This window comes from Aquarana catesbeiana, linkage group LG02 (assembly GCF_042186555.1).
Source record: "Aquarana catesbeiana isolate 2022-GZ linkage group LG02, ASM4218655v1, whole genome shotgun sequence".
Classification (NCBI taxonomy): Eukaryota; Metazoa; Chordata; class Amphibia; order Anura; family Ranidae; genus Aquarana; species Aquarana catesbeiana.
This window is the reverse complement of record NC_133325.1, coordinates 86,850,651-86,871,713: the sequence shown is the minus strand read 5'-3', so window position 1 is coordinate 86,871,713 and position 21,063 is coordinate 86,850,651. Positions and strand designations below refer to the sequence as shown.

General features: G+C 41.6%; 1 protein-coding gene across 1 annotated transcript in view; it reads right to left on the bottom strand.

Moving 5' to 3' along the window:
- Nucleotides 1–20,391, bottom strand: part of LOC141127015 (hydroperoxide isomerase ALOXE3-like) — a 30,210-nt gene extending 9,819 nt beyond the window's left edge. The window contains 15 exon segments of the mRNA XM_073613141.1: nt 1,382–1,552; nt 6,711–6,811; nt 7,755–7,876; nt 7,963–8,132; nt 8,516–8,602; nt 9,228–9,431; nt 10,716–10,859; nt 11,218–11,390; nt 11,892–11,995; nt 14,558–14,686; nt 14,982–15,063; nt 17,969–18,173; nt 20,247–20,278; nt 20,281–20,358; nt 20,361–20,391. Coding sequence (XP_073469242.1) covers nt 1,382–1,552; nt 6,711–6,811; nt 7,755–7,876; nt 7,963–8,132; nt 8,516–8,602; nt 9,228–9,431; nt 10,716–10,859; nt 11,218–11,390; nt 11,892–11,995; nt 14,558–14,686; nt 14,982–15,063; nt 17,969–18,173; nt 20,247–20,278; nt 20,281–20,358; nt 20,361–20,391 — 1,833 coding nt within the window.
- Nucleotides 20,392–21,063: the final 672 nt, after the last annotated feature.

Sequence of the window (21,063 nt, the reverse complement as noted above, 5' to 3'; positions counted from 1 at the left end):
TCTCCACCACTTGTCCGTGCAGCCAATCCGACCCTCTCACCTCCGCTGCCCGCCTCAAACGCTCCAACAAGTCCTCTAAACCGGCCATAGCTGAGGAGCAGAGAGATTCTGCCTCCTTGTGTCTTTTCACCCCACGCACTGCCCGTTCTGGCTCCACCCCCACCTTATAACTGGACACTCCCCCCAACTTTCCTCCTCTCTCCTCCCCCTACCTTTTCCCAAAACTTAACCCTGTGTGTCACTAGACACACTGTCATGCCCGGCCCTGCTCTAACTTCATTTCTTTCATCGCTCCGGGCCTTACTTTCTTATGGTGTAGAGAATCACCGGCTGAAAAAGCAGATATCTGAATGATGCCTGTAGCTGCAGGCATCATTCAGATATACCCGCACAAAGTCAAGTACATCATGTGACGGCCGGCGGGAAGTGGTTAAAAAGACAGCGATAAAAGTTGAAAATTGGCTTGGGCAGGAAGGGGGAAGTGCCCTGTATTGAAGTGGTTAATCAGCGACAAGACAGAGCAAAGCATTTTGGGACATGTAGCCTGTACAGAATCGATTCGCCTTCTGGCTGATGTGGTACTACAACTACCAGCGGGCTGATGGGAAGAGTCTGGTGTGATTAATCCAGCGACTGCAGATAGTATTAAACATGTCCAAGTATATATCCACCACTTTCAGATAAAGTGAGAACTCACCAGCCGACAGCGGTAACAGCAGCATGTGCATCTTATACCAAAAAGTGGAGATCACTCAGGAGCCATAGCAGAATAGCATCACCAATTGTACCTTCAGGTGGGCTCTCACTGAGCCTAGCACCACACCGGAACCCCCCCCCCCCGTTGCCTAGCAACCCCCTGCAATTTGGAATTTTACCCCCTGTTTCACCTTTGCAGGGGGCTGCTAGGCAAGGAGGAGTTTCCAGTGTGGTGTATGCAAGGAGTGAGGGCCAGCGAGAGCTCACCTGAAGATGAGCCACCATGAATCCTGAGGGATCTCCATGTTTGGTATTAGGTGCACATGCTGCCATTACTTCTGGTGAGTTTGCACTTTATCTGAAGGTGGTGAATACTTAGACATGTTTAATACTATATCTGCAGTCACTGAATTAATCACACCAGACTTTCCAAAAATGTTTTATTTACTTAAACACTTTGGACTTCAGGGAATTGTATCTGCTGTCCATTATTCGCCATTATTGTGATGCAATTACCACTTGTTTTTTGTTGGCGCTGCATTTTGTTACACTAACTTAATAAGCTTCACACACAAAATCACCATATATACACACATTTATAGAAGGCTATATGACACCACTTTACACTAAACATTTCATATGCAGCACATTTGTACATTGCTCCTAGTCAGTCCCTGGCACTCACCCTATCCTGGGGCTCCTTGCTGAGGAGCCACACTGTAGCAATGCTGGTAGCTGTAGTGTTCACATCTGGCAATGCTTTTAGAATATCCTGCATTGTAGTGACTCCTTTAGCAGTGGGTGGTGGACTCTTCATGGAGGTGGGTCCATTGGGCATGCAAGAATAGAAGTCAAACTGCACAGGAAACATATCCAGAAAATGTATAATTAGAAATATTGTGCAAGCTATACCTTAAAAAAAAAAAAAAAAAAAAAAAAAAAAAAAAGGTCCATAATCTATGCCCAATGTATAGGTCAATGCTTTGCTTTAAACTGCAAATTAATGTGTTTTAGTTTTGAAATGAAAATGTTTAATGTGTTTTAAATAAACTAACGTGGAACTCTTAGCAGGCATTCCATGTCTGTATATAGTAATCATAGCTCCCTACTGTCCTCTTTTCCTCCCTGTCCCTCATTTTGGTCCGATTTATATAGTTGTATATCAAATGCACTTTCAATAAAGTGTTTTCCCAGTGCTAAACCTTTCACCAAAATTCTAAATTGCTGCATTTGTAAATTGCAAAAGCCAGTATGAAGGAATAGTAATGGAAAAAAAAGCACTTGTGGGTTTAACAGTTTGCACAATTCTCCTTTGAGGCATGGAAGGGTGTGTTTCCTATGCCTACATACTTTTGTAAACAGGGTTCCCTCGTTCCAATCTCAAAAAGTTGGAAGGTATGAGTAATCATGGCCGTGATCCTCAAACCCATTGTGCTAGATAGGAGCGGCTTTCCAGCTCTGAGGCTAACAGAAACCATGTGATCTCAGGTCAAGTTTGTGCCATGCCGAAACTGCTCAGGTGGTGTTCACTGTATCGTTCTGTTGATCAGCAGGGGGTGCACACTTAATCCTCTAGTTACTGTTCAATTAAAACAAAAGGCAAACTTTTTTTAGTTTTGGATAGAGTGGAGAGAAATTAGGATGCTTGTCAGTTTTTGCCATCTGTGCCCATGTTAAGGAGAGTCACCCTCTATTTGTCCGGTTTACCATTAAAGAGGAAAAAAATAATTTTTGAGTTGCCCCCAGAAAAGAGGGAAAAATATTCCAAATGGGATACTAGTTCTGGTGACATTGAGGTCCAAGGAATTTCCTCACTTCTGGTTTGGCTATGGGACAGGAAGAGAAGGTAAAAAAGGAAGAGAAGGAATATCTGACAGGGGTTATAACCGTCCCTTAGTTTTGCCTATAGCTCTACTTTAAAGTGTATTCTCTAAATGTTGAAGAAAAAAAAAAAAAAAAAAAGTCTCATACATACTAATACTATACACAAAATGCTAGCTGCCCACCACACCAGCCTGGAGCCATTATGATTCAAGTTATTTTTGACTGACATCATACTGGGTCTACTTAAACTTACCTGTCCAGCGAGCCTGCGATGTCGGCCCCCAAGGCCGATCCGTCTATCGGATCGGGTGCCGCCATCTTAACGAAGGGGGAAAAAAAAAAAAAAAAAAATTTTCTCTTCAAAATTTTTTATGTATTTTTTTGAGCATATTAATGTATTTATTTTAGGGTGGACCTCCGCTTTAACAGGGTGAAGTGAAATTCTATTTATATTTAGAGGAACAAGTCACTCTAAAGTCTGCCCAGTGACCCAGCTGGTAAGTTTATCAGGCCTGTGAAGGGTGTAGGCAATCCGCTTACAAGGGAACTTCACTTCATACAGTAAGTGAAGCCAAATCAGTACAAAAACCTGCCACATGCAAGCCTGATTTAGGACCGAAGAATTTTTGCATAAACTTGGTCATATCTGGGTCGTCTATAGGGAAGACAGAGCCAGACTTGCTACTCAAGATCCTGCAGGAACAGCGCCTATGGGCTCTTTACGCCTCCCATTTACCACAATTATTTACTCCCATTTGACTTAGACAATAGATATTAGAATGAATATCACAGCCAGAATCTGATCAGTTACCAAAGAAACAGCTTCCCATTTAATGCAACAATAGTGGCCACGTCACAGGTGCCCCATTCAATACCTTCAACTTTGTTACTCGTACATCACCCTCATTTATGTCACTGGGCAGGGCAGCATGTAGCAGTGGGTTCTCTGCTTGCTTCAATTAGCTGGGTCAACAGATCTACAATGCGTGTTTACCCACTTTTTCCTCAACTACAAGGGACAATCAGGCTCAGCAGCAGACAAAAAGACCCAATACCAAAAGTGCTGTGGTGCACTGCCTGTTGAAAAGTGAGATTGGTCCTGCCACAGCAATTGTGGCAGGTTTTTGTGATCAATTTTTTTTATTGCTTTTAACCAGACACAAGCATATAAAGAAAAAAAAAAACCTAACAAAAAAAAACCCCACATATCTTTTGAACATCAGACACCAAAAAGGCACATTGCATAGATTACTCCATAAATTAAAGTAGAATACAGAAATGCAAAAATACTCCGTTCTAGAAAAGAATTTTAGGGGGAAATAAAAGGACAATATGCAACTCGTCTTTTCCCATTCTACTGCAATTAGGATGTTCAACAATCTAGTCTAAAGCCTCGTACACACGGTTCGATTGTTGGCAGGGGATTGTCTGCTGACAAGACAAAATAAACCATAAACAATACCGCGCTAACATAAAGGTTGTGCTACTAGTGATAAGTAGAATAAAGCAAGCTGCAGTCCTAGAGTGAGGCGTGCACACAAAACATATAAAGAAAAATCAAAAAAGGACTGCGCTAAAATACATATTGAACACCATACATGATTATATGAATAATAAGAAACAGCAATCAATCAAATATAAAAGGTAAATAAAAACCATACAATAGAAATAAATGGATAATAGGGTGAACCAAATAGGACACAAAAGGCAACAATGAAATTGCCAAACATATATCCAAGGGAATGGTGAAAAATGTTCAGAGAAAATGTTCAAAGAAAAAGAGTCCCTGGAGCCGGAGCTACTAGAGGGTGATCAAACGGTTAAACACTCAGCACCCAGTGAGAAATCCTCCACCTTATAAGATGTACGCTTACCAGAAGTAAGCTGGATAATAGCTTATCTTAGGATATCCACACGGGGGACGCAACTCTATGGACCTCCTCACAAGAAAGGGGTAGGCAGGAACTCTCTAGAACCGGACCTCAGACAGCATACCAAGGGAACCCAGATTTTTAGACCCTCCAGGGTCTATCTGCGCATTAGTGAGCTTTCACCCCTCACTATGGGCTCATAGTGAGGGGTGAAAGCTCACTAATGCGCAGATAGACCCTGGAGGGTCTAAAAATCTGGGTTCCCTTGGTATGCTGTCTGAGGTCCGGTTCTAGAGAGTTCCTGCCTACCCCTTTCTTGTGAGGAGGTCCATAGAGTTGCGTCCCCCGTGTGGATATCCTAAGATAAGCTATTATCCAGCTTACTTCTGGTAAGCGTACATCTTATAAGGTGGAGGATTTCTCACTGGGTGCTGAGTGTTTAACCGTTTGATCACCCTCTAGTAGCTCCGGCTCCAGGGACTCTTTTTCTTTGAACATTTTCTCTGAACATTTTTCACCATTCCCTTGGATATATGTTTGGCAATTTCATTGTTGCCTTTTGTGTCCTATTTGGTTCACCCTATTATCCATTTATTTCTATTGTATGGTTTTTATTTACCTTTTATATTTGATTGATTGCTGTTTCTTATTATTCATATAATCATGTATGGTGTTCAATATGTATTTTAGCGCAGTCCTTTTTTGATTTTTCTTTGATTGTCTGCTGACAGACTGTTGTCCTAAAATCCTTCCGTTAGTACGCTCCTTTTGACAATTGTTGTCCAATTTTCCACCAACAAATGTTGGATGTCAGGCTAGTAAATTTTTGGCAGACCCAACGGTTTGACGTCAGATTTTCATATGGTCAGTACACAAAACCGTCACACAAAAGTCGAAGGTACAAACACGTAATTAGCAGAAGGGACCCAAAGGGTGGCGCTCAAGAGCTGAAATTCCTCATAGGAAGTCACTACGTTTGTGTTTGTGGCACGGCAATTTTGTATTGTTAGTATGCAAGACAAGATCCTGGCACACGCCCCGTTGACAAAAAAAAAAGGGAAGAAGAAGAAAGGACTCGGTTGGCCAACAATCATACCCTGTGCAAGAGGCTTTAGGCCCCATACACACCATTAGATTTTCTGCAGATTTTTGTCTTCAGATTTAAACCATATAGTGCAAGTGCCTGCCGGATTGCATACAAATTTAAAAACGCTTAAGGATTGACCTCATATTATATGGTTTTGGTAAATCTAAAGACAATCTGCAGAAAATCTAATGGTGTGTATGGGGCTTTAGAATTAGCCGTCTGCATAGAGTAAATCATTTATTAGTACCACAGATGGTATATTGGCCATTCAGTCATAGGTTTGAGGTTTTAAATGTTGTCCACCCTTCCCAGTTAGTAAAAAGTCACAAAAAAAAAAAAAAAGTCACTGTTTCACAATTCTAATTTCCAATATCAAGCAGATTATGGACATCCTCAGTAACCATTTGCCTACCATAGATGGATTTGTTAAATTCCAGCTGCATTCAATAAATAGGGTAGTTTTTTTTTTTTTTTATATTTTGGATCTGAAAATTGGGTACTATGAAACGGGACACCCAAGGGTCATATGGAATGGAGATAGACATGATCTTGCCCACCAAAATGCTTCCAGTAAGCAGAAAATCCAAGGGCAATACTACCGTATATAGGATATTGTCCCCACTTTATTACAACATAAAGGGAGAAGCCTACTGGTCCCATTTATATGCACCGGGGTATACCACCACCTGGTCAACAGTTTATAGTTGCTCTGCCATAGGAACAACTTGTTTTATCTGGAGACAGACGCTTTACTAGTTCTACCTCCTATTCAACTTTTTATGTTAAAGGGGCTATATGGTCAAAAGAAAGTAGACTTCTATAAAACAGATGCAGTGCGTAGAATCAGTAGCATGAAAAAATTAGCTTTTCTATTGGATAAAAAGTCTATGAAATGCAGTGGTTTTTGGAGTCATTCAATTCATTCAGATGTGCCTGACAACTGATGTTGTCTCAGTATCTTTTCTCTAGTGATTAAATGTATGAGTGGTGTCAGATTTTGGCTTCCAAATATAAAATGTCCTTCATAAGTTGTCCCCCCCCCCCCCCCTCACTGTAGCCCAAAAGTAGTAAATATGGCTTGCAATGAGGCCTTTGTTGTTGCTTCCATACACCCATATGACTGCTCCCCAGCATGTTGCAATGACTGCATATGAGCAAAATCTGAAGGCAGACTTAACAGACGAGGACTTATGTAGTGCTAATCCAGGCCATTTACTGGCTTTGCCACTCACCTGACCACTGTTGACAGCTGCATGTTGAGCAGAGCATGTAAAAATCACCATAGTCAAGTACTTGATCAGAGAGCCTATGGACTCCAAGGAAGATGGCATTTCTGTCACAGAAGACAGTCTTAGTACAGTGTTTCCAAAACATGTCCCAAGCCCCATAAAAACATTGCATTTTCATCTAAGCCCTTGCACAAACTGCAGTTAGCATTCCCATCCACAACACATGGAATTAACACATTTGGAAAGTGGCATAACCAGTGAAGTCGCTAGGGGGTGGCTTCTGGGGCCATAGCCCCGAGTCTCTGCAGGGGTCCCCAACCACCAGGCTGTGGCCTCTGCATCTGGGCTGCGAGTGGCGGGCCGCATGACAGAGCGGGAGAGCCAGAGAGTAAGCGGGCAGCATGAGAGTGCGGCTGGGCAAGAGCAGAGAGATGACATCTCACCGCTCGCCATCACCGCTGTTTTGCCCTCACTGTGCAGCAGCGATTACATCATCTCACCGCCTGCCCTCTCTGTGGACCCTGATGACATACATATGACTCTTTACTTTTCTGCTATGGGCTCTAGCCCCAGATCTTTTGTAGACATAGCAACGCCCCTGGGCATAACTAAATCCTACATTTGTCAGTCCCTACTCTAGTTAGACTCCATACAGACCATGTCCCTTGGGGCATATAAAACCAAAAGGAGGTCCATCAGTGTAATACCTGTGCTAATTAAGCCACTATGCTGCAAGTTAATGGCATGAAATGTCAGAACTTATGAACATGTCAAGGTATATACACATACTAAAAAAAATGATTTCTAAAAATTCTGCTAAATCAACTGCAGTACAAAATTCAGAGAATACAAAAAACAAAATTCAAAACTGATAAGCCAGAGCCAGTATAGGGCAGAGCTAGAATTGTGACATCAGGTTTGGGGAGGGGATACATGCAATGGCAGTCTGGTTTCTGCTGGTGGTGCAGCTGTGTTTTTATATGTCCATTTTAAGTGAATTTCATTAAAAAAAAAAAAAAAAAACACCCTATAGGTCAGGGAACATACCCGAAGTCTTATATTCCAGGAATCCTTCCTTGAAGATCTCAGCCACCCAGGCTTGAAGTTCAGGGTCTTGGCTAACCATTTCATCACTGCTATAGTAGTAATTTACAATGTTTGACACAAAGCTAGAAAGAACAGAAAATCAGACTGAAGGATGTTTAGAAAAAGTATTTTTTTCTTTAAATTTTTAGCACTAATAGGAGACCTCTACCTCTCCATGGCCAACCAGATCTTCATGCCATCATCCCTGTACAAGTAGTTAGGAATTGTCTCCATACCTCTGCTTTCAACGTTATCAGGGAGACAAAGGCTACTATAAGTCACCCCATCCATGGCTTTCTTCAGCAGTACTGGGATCCCTTTATTTCCCACCGCAACAGCCTGGACAGAAACAGATATTAGAGGCGTACAAGTAGTGTATGGTTCCCAGCACACCAGTGGCATGTTGGGGATATAGAAGACAAATAGCCACCATTAGGACATTAGGCCTCCAATTAAGGCACAATTAGCCATACTTTATAACTTCTAGCTTTGCCTTGAAATATCAGTTGTGGTAAATTTAACTACGAGTTAAAAAATTGTTAGCTTGCTGATCACACCAATGTTTCGTAAATTATAGATCTGAATATTATATCAGGGGTTCCCCAAGATCTCAAACTTTTTGCCAAGGGTTCCTCTAAGGTAGGCAAAAAAAAAAAAAAAAAAAACCACCTCAAGCAATAGAGTAGACCACAATATTTGTGGTCACAAGAAGACATTCTTACTTGATGAAAGAAGCCTTTGGGTCCAATAACCTGTTTCCTGAGAAGTGTGTTTGTTTCCAGTGTGAAGCGAAGATGCGGCATAAGCAGCTAGGAAAATATAGGATTATGTGTTAAGCAATGTAAAAATCATACGAGACTCCAGTCAGATCTAACCTTGCATTTTCTTTTTGCAGTTTAAGCATTTCTAGAGAATGTCAGCGATGATAGCCCATTTTGCTTTAACATTTTTGAAGTTTGTCAAGACAGATGGAGAACTATTTTGTGAAATATTAAATATGTAAAACCAAGGCCCCTTTCATATCTGAGCAATGCATCAACACATGTTGTATTGTTGGACTGTCAATGGGAAAACAAAAACAGAATGGGACTTACAAAGCCAAAATCAAGCCCATATTTTCATTAATTAGAAAAGCTTAGCAGAGAGATGCCCAGTGCCATGACTGGCCTTGCCTCCCATTCCTTTGTAGGCCATCACAGCAGCCTGCATGAGTGTGAAGTGCTGCAGCATTCCCCATTCTAAATGTGTCCTTCTGAGCTCTCATTTAGCAATTAATGGGGTAAAATATTTACTGGGTCATAAAGTAAAGAAAGCATTGCCTTGTACAGTAGTTGAGAATTAAGCATGACCCATGAAGTTCCTGGCAATCCAGTAAAACAGGTACTGAAAAGTTCTTTTTTTTTTTCTAACAAGTGTACATGCAACTCCACTCACCTTATACACTGGATGTGCCATTGGAAGCTGCCTGATTGTTGCAACGGAAAAGACCTCTGGTAAGAGATGTGTGCGGAGAAGGTGAGTGTCAATTTCATGCACTTGTAAATCAGAATTACGCACCCAGATCTTGGCCAGTAACCAGTCAAATTCTGAGTCACTGGGCAGGAAGATTGGAGCATCATCTCCGGGGGTCTGAGATAACTGGAAAAAAAGAAATAGCCAATAGATTAATGAACCAACATGATGTTTAGAAATGGTGTCATGTTCATAATTGCATTACAGTCATGATTAATAGCAAACCATGCAAGTGGTTTTCCTCAACTAGATGATTATTACTACAGGTCAGTGGCGTATCATCCATGTACGCAGGGTGTTCACTGCACACAGGCCCCCACTGTGACCCACGCTGCACACATGGATGATTGTCCCGGCGGGGGGACAGTTGCAAGCACCAATCTCCCTGCATGGCTTTTTAGACAGCCGCTCCTCCCACGGCTGTCAGCTAAAATGCCATACAGGGAGATCTGTGCTCACAACTGTTCCCCCCAAATGTCTGCCGTGTTCTCCAGACCTGTGTGTCCTCCTCCACTCCCTTGTCCCCCAGCCAGCTCCCTCTTCTCCCGCTGGCTGCTGTGGGGGATGTCAGGATGGAGAGCAGAGGAAGGGGCTGGACACAGTGAACGATCACTCCTGTGTCCTGTAATAACTGAGCAGAGTAAACCAGCTTATGAACAGGAGCTGCTGTCTCCTTTCCATTCATCTGCAATGCTGAAGCTGCAGAGAAAAGGACTGGGGAATCTGCAGTGGTGGTTTGTTCTGGGCGGAAGGTCTGTACTAATGGAGGGGGTCTACACTTCGTAGAGGGTCTGTACTGGGGGGCGCGCGACTATAGTTGGTGGAGGGAAGAAGAAAGAAGAAAGAAGGAAGAAAGAAGAAAGAAAGAAAGAAGAAAGAAAGAAGAAAGAAAGAAAGAAGAAAGAAAGAAAGAAGAAAGAAAGAAGAAAGAAGAGCCACCATTGGTCTTCACCTTGTAGGCTTCACCATCAGGAGCAGTCATGGCCAGTACTATACAGGCCCCATTGTGCAGGTGATCACTCCTGATGGTGCCACTCGGATTTCATAACAAACCAAAACTCCCTTCAGCTTACGAGATATTATTGCAGGGGCTAGTTTATTGCAAGTAGTAGGCTATAGTTTGAGAACAGACAAATAGACATAGCTTCCCGTTTTTGTTCTCACTACCAGTTAAATCTTGAATGCAGTCTATTACACCTAATGCTCCTGGTAACTGGAACAAGTGTAATTTATGCTACCTGTGCAGTGGTCACACAAGGTTTCTTGAGGCAAATTTATGGATTTGCCTATGCAAACACATTCTCCATGATGTAGAGGTTTTAATAATCGATCCAACATGTCGTATTGCAGACTTGCATATACCGGGGCAAATACCTTGTAAAGCTTCAAAAGTGTTAGAAGTGAACTTACCTGAATTGCAATTGGGACAAGCTGATCCTGATTTTTCCACAGTAGACACATAGGGGCTGCAAGGTATTGTTGGTTTCCATTGATCGAGTCATTTGCAGGAACTTTCTCAAGAATCTTATAGTTTGCCAGGAAAATGTGACCAATCTGTAACAGTTTATGGAATTTGAGTTTAGCCATACACAACCAAAAACGAAACTAAACTATTAGAACTTTTAAAGCAGCCTCAAAACTGAACACTTTAGATATAGCAAGTGTCACAGCCTGTCAGGTTTTTGCCATTTTTTTTTCTTATTGGGAAGATTTCCCTGCACACCTCCTGCTAATAGAAGTGTTGGGGAGAATTGCTACCAATGGAACACAGAAAATCAAACTCTGTCCTTTCCTGTTCTATTAGGGTCATGAAAAAGAGTGAATACTTCCCATCCAAAATTAAACCTTTTGGCTGGAATTAGGAGAAAATGACCAACACATTACACTTGATCCTTGCATCAGATATGCCCACCTGGAGTTCTTGCTCTAGGTTTGTTGAAGCCCCAATTGAGGGAGCCACCATGTGTTCATCAACTGGGAAGTTTTTTGGGATTCGGAAGCATTTCTTGATCAGAGTGGGGTTAACTCCATTCAAATACTGGCTACCAAAGAATGAATCCTCCTTCCATTTCTCGGTCACTACATCTGAAATACAATATTAAAAAGCAGAGTGGACCATCAAGTTTACAACAGCCTCTGAAGTCTTTTATAAATTATATTATATAATACACCATTTATTCAGTTATGACTGATTCCATTAAACCTTGGCTCAGGTTATAGGATGGAGAGGGGGAGGCATTTTGTAGTTCCAGCACAGGCAGAACCCGATTAATACTGCTTGGGATTTTATAGTGTAGCAGATGCAGCATTGTCAACTCAAAAACCAGAGTTGCCCGCTCACTCATACTGGCAGATTTTTTTGCACTCGACAGACAAAAATGTACATGTATTGCCGAGATGCACTGGTCTTTCTCCAGGAAAAATAAAAAACCCACACACACACTATATGTAGTCTGCCATTGCCTACCTTTTGCTAATGCCAACTGCAATGGCAGCCTACATATAGTGTGTGGGGTTTTTTTTTCCCTGGAGAAAGACAAGTGATTGTTATGTTTTATAAAGAAATGAGAAGCAGATTTTACACACCTGAGATCTGCGATCTGTGTAGGCTTGATACCTTTTTGATTTCTTGTATGCTCTGCCATGAATCAGTGTTGCATGTAAATCCTCTCAGCTTGGTTTCCAATTCGCTGAGAAAAGAAAACATGTTCATACATATATTATAGACTCCTCTATAGGCAATGTGGAATACCCATGTTATGGACACCTAAAGCGGATACACACAAGTCTTCCCTGCTTAGTTACATACAGTGTTCCAGCTCTTCCTATGAGAGAGGCAGGCTCAGCCATTAATCAAAGAAAAAAGGAAATAAAGAAGGGGGAATCTCTACTACTCCTTAATACCTATCTGGTATTCCCCAATGCGAGATAATGGCCATGTATTGGCCTAACCATTTGGGGATTTACCCGGTTTCACTGTCCAGATCGGGGTATCCCTGGTTCAGCCATTACCAGGGATTCTTGAGCTAGTGTAGTTCATGGGTCAGTAAAGGCTTAGGTTGATTACAGAACTTGTCACGATGGCTGTTACCTATAAGATCATCCAATCAAGGCTACGCATTTCTTATTCCAGCTTTAGTGCTTGTTACAAGCACATCTGGTTTTCAGAAGTTGGCTAATTGGAGGCCTTAACACTGGATGGTAGCCTACACTGAAACAGCTTCCCTTAATGCTTGGTGTAAAGATCTAATCACAAGGTGAAAGTCTACTGGAAAGTGAAAATATAAACATTGCAGTTTTATATTTTAAATACTCATCTTTAGCAGGCACATCGTATTCTAGCATTAACCATCATTAAGGTTTTACTTTTTTGGTTGGGGGGGGGTGAACAGCTATAGTTGTCGCTTGTGCTGACAGGACAAATGCCAATAAGAGGAGATAGAGAGAGACACACACAAAGTTCCCCCTAGACAATTGTGTGCTTCCAACCTTGTAGAAGGGAAAACAGTATTTGATCACCTTCTGATTTTGTACGTTTGCCCAATGACAAAGAAATGATCAGTCTATAATTTTAAATGGTAGATGTTAACAGTGAGACAGAAAAAAAAATCCAGAAAAACGCATTTTGAAAAAGATAAAATGGATTTGCATTTTAATGAGGGAAAGTATTTGACCCCTTTGCAAAACATGACTTAGTACTTGGTGGCAAAACCCTTGTTGGCAATCAGAGGTCAGAAGTTTTATAGTTGGCCCCCAGGTTTGCACACATCTCAGCAGGGACTTTGTCCCACTCTTTGCAGATCCTCTCAAAGTCATTAAGGTTTCGAGGCTAACGTTTGGTAACTCGACCCTTAAGCTCCCTTCACATTTTCTATGGGACCAAGGTCTGGAGACTGGCTAGGCCACTCCAGGACATTTGCTTCTTGAGCCACTCCTTTGTTACCTTGGCCGAGTGTTTTGTGTCATTGTCCTGCTGGAAAACCCATTCACGACCCATTTTCAATGCCATGGCTGAGGAAAGGAGGTTCTCACCCAAGATTTGACAGTACATGGCCCCAGCCATTGTCCCTTTGATGCGGTGAAGTTGTCCTGTCCCCTTAGCAGAAAAACACTCCCAAAGAAGAACATTTCCACATGCATGTTTGATGGTGGGGATGGTGTTCTGGGGGGCCATATGCAGCATTCCTCCAAACACAGCAAGTTGAGTTGATGCCAAAGAGCTCAATTTTGGTCTCTGACCACAACACTTTCACCCAGTTGTCCTCTGAAGTTTTCTAATGAACATCTGAATAATTCAGACAGGCTTTTACATTTGCTGTCTTGAGCAGGGGGACCTGTCGGGCACTGCAGGATTCCAGTCCTTCAAGGGGAGATTTTTCATGGAGCCTGCAGACCAAGGGAGATGGACAGTTATTTTGTGTTTCTTCCATTTGCAAATAACCGCACCAACTGTTGTCACCCTCTCACCAAGCTGCTTGGCGATGGTCTTGTAGCCCATTCCAGCCTTGTGTAGGTCTGCAATCTTGTCCCAGACATCCTTGGAATCTGATTTATTGCTTCTGTGGACAGGTGTCTTATACAGGTAACAAGCTGAGATTAGGAGCACTTCCTTTTAGAATGCTCCTAATCTCAGCTTGTTACCTGTATACCGTAGACACCTGGGAGCCAGAAATCTTGCCGATAGGGGGTCAAATACTTATTTCACTCATTAAAATGCAAATCAAGTTAAAACTTTTGAAATTCATTTTTCTAGCTTATTTGTTCTTCTGTCTCACTGTTAAGATAAACCTACCAATACAACTATAGAGTGTGCATCTGTCAGTGGGCAAACATACAAAATCAGCAGGGGATCAAATACTTTTTTCCCCCTCACTGTACATGTTTGACGAGTTTGGTGAAGAGGAACTTTGAATGGCCTGTACAGAGCCCTGACCCAAAACATTTTGAACATCTGTGATCAAATGGACACAAATATCCATATGCACAAAGCATTCCTGGAGTGGAGGCTGTATAATGGCACATGACATTTTAAAAAATGCATGTTGTGTGATGGTCAGGTGACCACAAATTTTGGCCATATGGTGTATTGTGCAGTAATTGCATTTTGAGATACACTGATGCTGATGTGTAAATGCATTTGCACAAGGCTCTTGACTGAATGGAAATTGGACCAAGAAGTTTGTGTTGTCAACTAGACAGTTGCAGCTTCCAAAGATTTGTTGCCTGTTCCAAGCATGGGCATTCATACATACATGGTGAGGGCATTGAAGCCAAAGCTGGACTCCTTTAGCAAGGAAAACTGGTCACCAAGGGGTAGATGCTGCACGTCATCATTTGCTACATCAATGCAGTGAGGGACACCTTTTGCATAGACTCTCCACCTATTGATAGGATAGAAAGGTCATAACAAGATCTGTTGAGTTAATACAAGCATTACTGTGAAGAATGGAACAGCGATTGGGTGCCATTCAAAAATTGATGTCACCAAAATACACTTTACTGTGAAAAAAAAAAAAAAAAAAAAAAAAAAAGCAGATTAGCATCAAAGAAAAAAAAAAAAAAGTGTCAAAAGTAGGACAGTGATTTATATTTTAGAATGATATTGATGTACATGCAAATCAAACATGACCCAATGAGACAGCCACCCACTTCCTACAGTACAAACTGCACACTCACTTGTGATTTTCTCTGGTCTGCTCCAATTCTACTTTTCTTTGTTGCGCGATAGTTGGATGAATAGTCTCACTTAGAATAATGCCTGAAAACAGAGGATGTTTTTTACATAAGATAACGCTACGGGAACAGAACAGCGTTTTCACATTAATCTAGGAAAAAAAAAAAGTGCAAAAAACGGTAATCGAAATCTTATGGCCCATGAACCTACTAAAGTACAAGAAATTAGGACCCAGTAAATCTCAAACTTTTTTCTGGTTCATAATTTCTTGCATGTTGCACTTCAGTAGGTTCATGGCCCATAAGATTGATAGATTGGTTAACTTCTGCAATAGATTTATGTTCTGCAATAGATTTATTTATGAGCTGTTCCATTTGTAATTAAGTTTATTAGAATACAACTAAAGGGCACTACGGTGGCAGCAGCTATAGCAGGTAGGCCCACCAAAAGCCAGATAATGGAACATGTTTAATACCTTCCACCAACCTGCTGGACTCACTACACACATTTCAACCTGCCTAAACAGTTATCTGCAAACAGTTTGCTTGGTGCCCTTCTCCATACTCCGTATACCATCTGCCTGGCCGTTGCCCTTGGAGTCAAACCAAATAGGTTCCCAGCAAGTACCTTGTCCATTGGAAAGCACCAAATACTACAAATCATTACCACAGAAGAGTAATTTAATAGTTCTTGCTCACTACTGCTCACTGTTCATTCAATGACAGTTGACCTCTTACAGAGATGGCCGGCAGAGTGATTGAGTGTTGCAGACCATAATAATGAAACAAAGCAAGGAAGAGCTGGGAGACATAGCCAAGATGTTGAGTGCAGTAGTGCCCCTTGGCTGGTCCTAAACTGCTATGTGCAAGTCTATCTAAACATAGTAGGGAGGGTTCAGGCCAAAAAACAAAAAAAAAAAAAAAACAAAAAAAAAAATAAAAAAAAGTTTCTGGAAACCAATAAGGAAAGCATTTTCTGGGTAAAAGCCATCTCAAACCCCACACAGATAGTGTTCAGCCCCTCCTGCCAATGGCAGGATAGAGGGGGGATAGAGGAGCCAGTAGTTTCTGCAGAGCACCCATCTCCACAGTTGTACATTTAATGGGAAGAACCAACTTTTGAAAATAAGGATTACAGATTGTAATATTGGAGGAGATCTTCATTGCATAGGGAGATTTGAGAAATTGATTCTACAGTACAACTTGCACTTCTTGGGTGGACAGCCTTACACATGGACACTTCACTAATATAAAAGAATCTGAGCTACAGTATGTTTTAGTGGGTTTGTTGGTTACACTAATGTATAAGAAAATCAAACAACTAGACACCAAAAACTCACTATGAGCAGGAGGCTGATGAAACCGCATTAAACCTCCCAAATATATGCATCGGATTTAGATCATATTGGGTCTCTAAATTGTAATTTCATTCTGCTCAATTTGTTGGTGGTCATAGTGCAAACGTCCACCTTGTCAGATGGAAATGCATTGTAGATGCATTTATCAAAATTTGAATTAAGGGAGTGTCTGCTGACCAGAAGTCACTGCAACATCCCTTCAACACACCCCTCAGACCCACTGATTGGTTGTGCCATGTCTGCAAATGCCCTTTTCAGGGACCTGAAAAGATGGCTGCACTGGCAACTCACGAGTTCTCGCTTACAAAATTTGTGCAGTGCCTACCAAACAAACAATGTACTATATAAACTTATTACATTAGTTTGTTAGCTGCAGTAAAGTGATCTTTTTGGAATTTACATATTCAGTCATTGCCAGTTGCCCTATAAATTCTCTCTTCATTGGTACAGATTGCATTTTAGTTTTTGCTTACCAGCATAATGAAGGAATGCCAAGTGCCATTCACAAGAGCCAGTGACTGATAGATACCTTTTCACATTTAAGTCTAATTGAGGTTGCTTAAAGAGAACGTAAACTTCCCTCTAATGTTTGTACCTATAGGTAAGCCAATAAGGCTTACCAATAAGTACTGTAAATATTCCCTCAACTGTGCAAGTAGGAGATATTTACTGTATACTGCGCCGATTAAGTCATCGGCGCTGTGAAGGAATGGCCGCCTGTGTCATTTCTTCAAAGCCCTGAAGGAAAGGCTGCTCCCGGGTGAATGCATGGGAGTGATGTCACGCAGCTCCAGCGATGCATACTAGCACATGCTTTTGTAGGTAAGAAAAAAAAAACCCAAAAACCTAGTTCACTTTCTTTTAAGGTCTGTTTTTTTTGTAATACCTTTTCTGTAAAGATTTTACCAGTTTCTTTTCATTAAAAAAAAAAATACCAAAACCCTAAATGCTCTGCCTCTCAGATATGCCCATTTTAAATTTAGCAGCAGATCAGGGAGTGAAACAGAAAATGCTGTGAACAGTGTTGGTTTAAAACACATGTGCGGGCTACCTTGTGTTAACAGAAAAGTTAACCCACCCACTGTCACTTAGATTGTTGTCCAGTGAGTGGAATATCCTCACAGGGTGAGGCTAATGCCCCGTACACACGGTCGGACTTTGATCTGACATTCCGACAGCAAAATCCTAGGATTTTTTCCGACGGATGTTGGCACAAACTTGTCTTGCATACACACGGTCACACAAAGTTGTCGGAAAATCCGATCGTTCTGAACGCGGTGACGTAAAACACGTACGTTGGCACTATAAACGGGGCAGTAGCCAATAGCTTTCATCTCTTTATTTATTATGAGCATGCGTGGCACTTTGTGTCGGATTTGTGTACACACAATTGGAAATTCCGACAACTGATTTTGTTGTCGGAAAATTTTATAGCCTGCTCTCAAACTGTCGGAAAATCCGATGGAAAAATGTGTGATGGAGCCTACACACGGTCGGAATTTCCAACAACAAGGTCCTATCACACATTTTCCGTCGGAAAATCTGACCATGTGTACGGGGCATTAGAGTGTAGTACATCAGGGTTAAATACAGAGAAAAAAATTACCAAATAAAATAGAGATCACATCTTACCCTTCCCCTCTGGTATCTCCACCGTCATATATTTTGATATCCACTGATAGAATGGAAACTGGTTGATCTGACCACTGGGGCAGGTCACGCTGACATCCTGGCAGAACCAAGCATCCAGAGGGAAATTTAAGTAGGGCTCCATGGACACGCGAACAAGCAGGAGCTCTCCAAGATCTTTCTCAACATTTATATCAATCACTGCCACCTGTTAAGAGTTGAGAGAAGTCAGATCTGCCCTTACCAAACTCTTGTCTTCATTGATGGAGACTGAATATTGCACATGACATACTAGGCTGATGTGCAACAGTGGTTCAGCACGTCTCCCTGCTCAAGTGGCAGGGCCAAGTGACACCCTGCTGACAACACAGGAAGTTTAAGGGAACTATAGAAGATCTAGCCCTTTTGTACAGTATCCAAAAGTGACACTTGGCTGGAGTTAAGATGAGGGCATTTTTTTGAAAAGCAAGCACAGAATTGCGATTCTACCTGAACTGCGTGGAAATCTCTTGTTTTGCATACATATGTAAAGAATTTAAGATTTAACTAATTTTTTTTTTTTGCACAAATGGTATAAAACCACTTATGGCCTGAAATCCAATAGCTCAACATATTGAATGGACCTCTTGTTTACAAAAATATACTCGTTTGGAGATAGTCAGCCAGCAATAATTATTTTATAATTTTTTTTCAGTGTTTTAAGGGCTTTCAGATCTCCAACCCTCTACCACTGCCCCAAGGACGGATCTGTTCTAAAGGACACAGAGGCACAGGTAGTTCTCAATCTCTACCTGCAAGCTATCTTTGTTGGATGAACATTCATAAATAAAATTATAGTGCCGCTTTACAAAACAGGTTTCCATGTAAGAAAGTTATACTCAAGCACCTGACACTGTAGCCCACTGCAAATAATGCAAGACCATAAGGGGCCCATGCCAATGTTTCACACATTCCTTGACTTGAAAATGTTCGGTAAGAAACAAATGGGCTCCTTAGTCTGTGGGAAAACCTAATTTGACAAGAAAAGTTGACGCAGTATGTTTTACATGCCTAATATACTACAGTTGCTCCCGACCTAAAAATGGAAGATGCCCCCCCCCCCCCCCCCCCCCCTTGATGAATGCGCAGGCCTTTGTGGAGTGCATTATTTTGGTTTTGTGATCTGTCTGTTTAAAGACCTAAATTGACAGCCACCCAGGCAATACAACAACCGCTTGAAAGTGTTGTCATGATTGCAACTTGCCTCATTCGATAGGCAGTGCCATCAATATCTGCAAGCACTGCTTTTTTATAGGTGGAAAACGTCATCATGTGGCCCCTGTGAGGGGACAGTTTGTGAAGGCTTGTTCCACTTCTGAAGTCGAGACACATTCTAAAACATGTTCTATGATTAAATTTGAACTATAGGCAAACCTCTTTATTTTGGATAGAGCAGGGTTATACCCTGTCAGTTTTTTTGCCATCTGTGTCCCATTTCAGGAGATTTCCCTTCACTTCCTGCCCCATAGCCAAACAGGAAGTTGGAGATCCCTGCAAATTAAGGAAATTCTTTGGGGACCCTATTCCCTTCATTACCTTTCTGGAGACCACCCAGAATGTGGGATTTTTTTTACCGTCACTTTTAATAATGGTAAACAGGACAAATAGAGGAGAATCTCCTTAACAGGGGACATAGACAGTAATGAAAACAAATGTTTTAATACCTCTCCACTATCCAAAAACTAGAAGTTCTGCCTTTAGTTATACTTTATTATAATGCATCTAAACATTTAGCCATGACATATGAATTGGTTGGACTTATCTTTTTCAACCTCACCTACTATAACTATGCAACTATAAATTACCATTCTTGGCACTACAAGTGAGATGAGTTTAACCACTTCAGCCCCGGGAAGATTTTACCCCCTTCCAGACCAGAGCATTTTTTTTACAATTTGTCACTGTCGCTTTGACAATTGCGGTCATGCAATGCTCTACCCAAACAAAAAACTTACGTCCTTTCCCCCCCCACAAATAGAGCCTTTTGGTGGTATTTGATCACTTCTGCAGTTTTAATTTTTTGCACTATAAACAAAAAAAGTGACAATTTTGAAAAACAAATATTTTTTACTTTTTGCTATAATACATACCCAATTCCCAAAGCGTCCGAATTTACTTTAGTCACACGTACCAATCACTTCTTGTCATGGATTACTGTACTTTGCCACATGGTTACGCTATGCACAAATTATATTAACTGGATAGCATAACAACTCATTGACAACCATATCAAAAGACTCACAGATCCAGGCAAGTAGTTGTTCCAGTGACGGGCAGTTGGTGTTTGCCACTTTCTCCATTCACTCCCACAAGCACAATAAAGATGTTATTATAGGTGCCAGCAGTCAGGTCTTTCCTGTGGCTACTTTCAGGTGGTAGACCCCCATGGCTTGAGAAGACGACATGCCAGACGGCAGCTCTGCAAGACAAGAATCAACAATCTTACACCACGTAAGATGACCGGAGCTAGGACTTACAGTATTAGTAGACCCAGTGTAATGGACCAGTCTTGTGTCTGAACATTACTACTGGAAGGTGTTATTTTGCACCTGTAATGATACTTGAGGAAGGAAAGCCAAAATTGTTACCAGTAGGGGCGGACTGACCATTGAGCCCACTCGGGCACTGCCCAAGGGCCCTGGGCCACTAGGGGGCCCCATCAGGGTTGCTAGCCTCAGTAAAACCAGGACAGCATGTATAAATCTGTTTTTTTACATCTGTTTGTGTATACATATGTATACTGTGTGATTGTATACTGTGTGGCCCATAATCTGATTGCCCAGGGGCCCCATGAGTTATCAGTCCGCTCCTGATTACCAGTTTTAGGGTTTTTTTTAAATGACATGGAGACAGCTGGGTCAGGAAAACATGGGCACAAGGTGAGATTTTCTTCTGAGCTGGAGATCTTTGTCCCACGCCTCTACGCAGTGACGTCACTGCTGACATATCCCTTTGTGCGGCAGTTGGTACAATGCAGTTCTATATGGAGGATCATATTAGGACTCATGTACACTGCTGCTGTAAACAGACGTTTAGGAGCAGTTGGGTGTTTTTTTTCG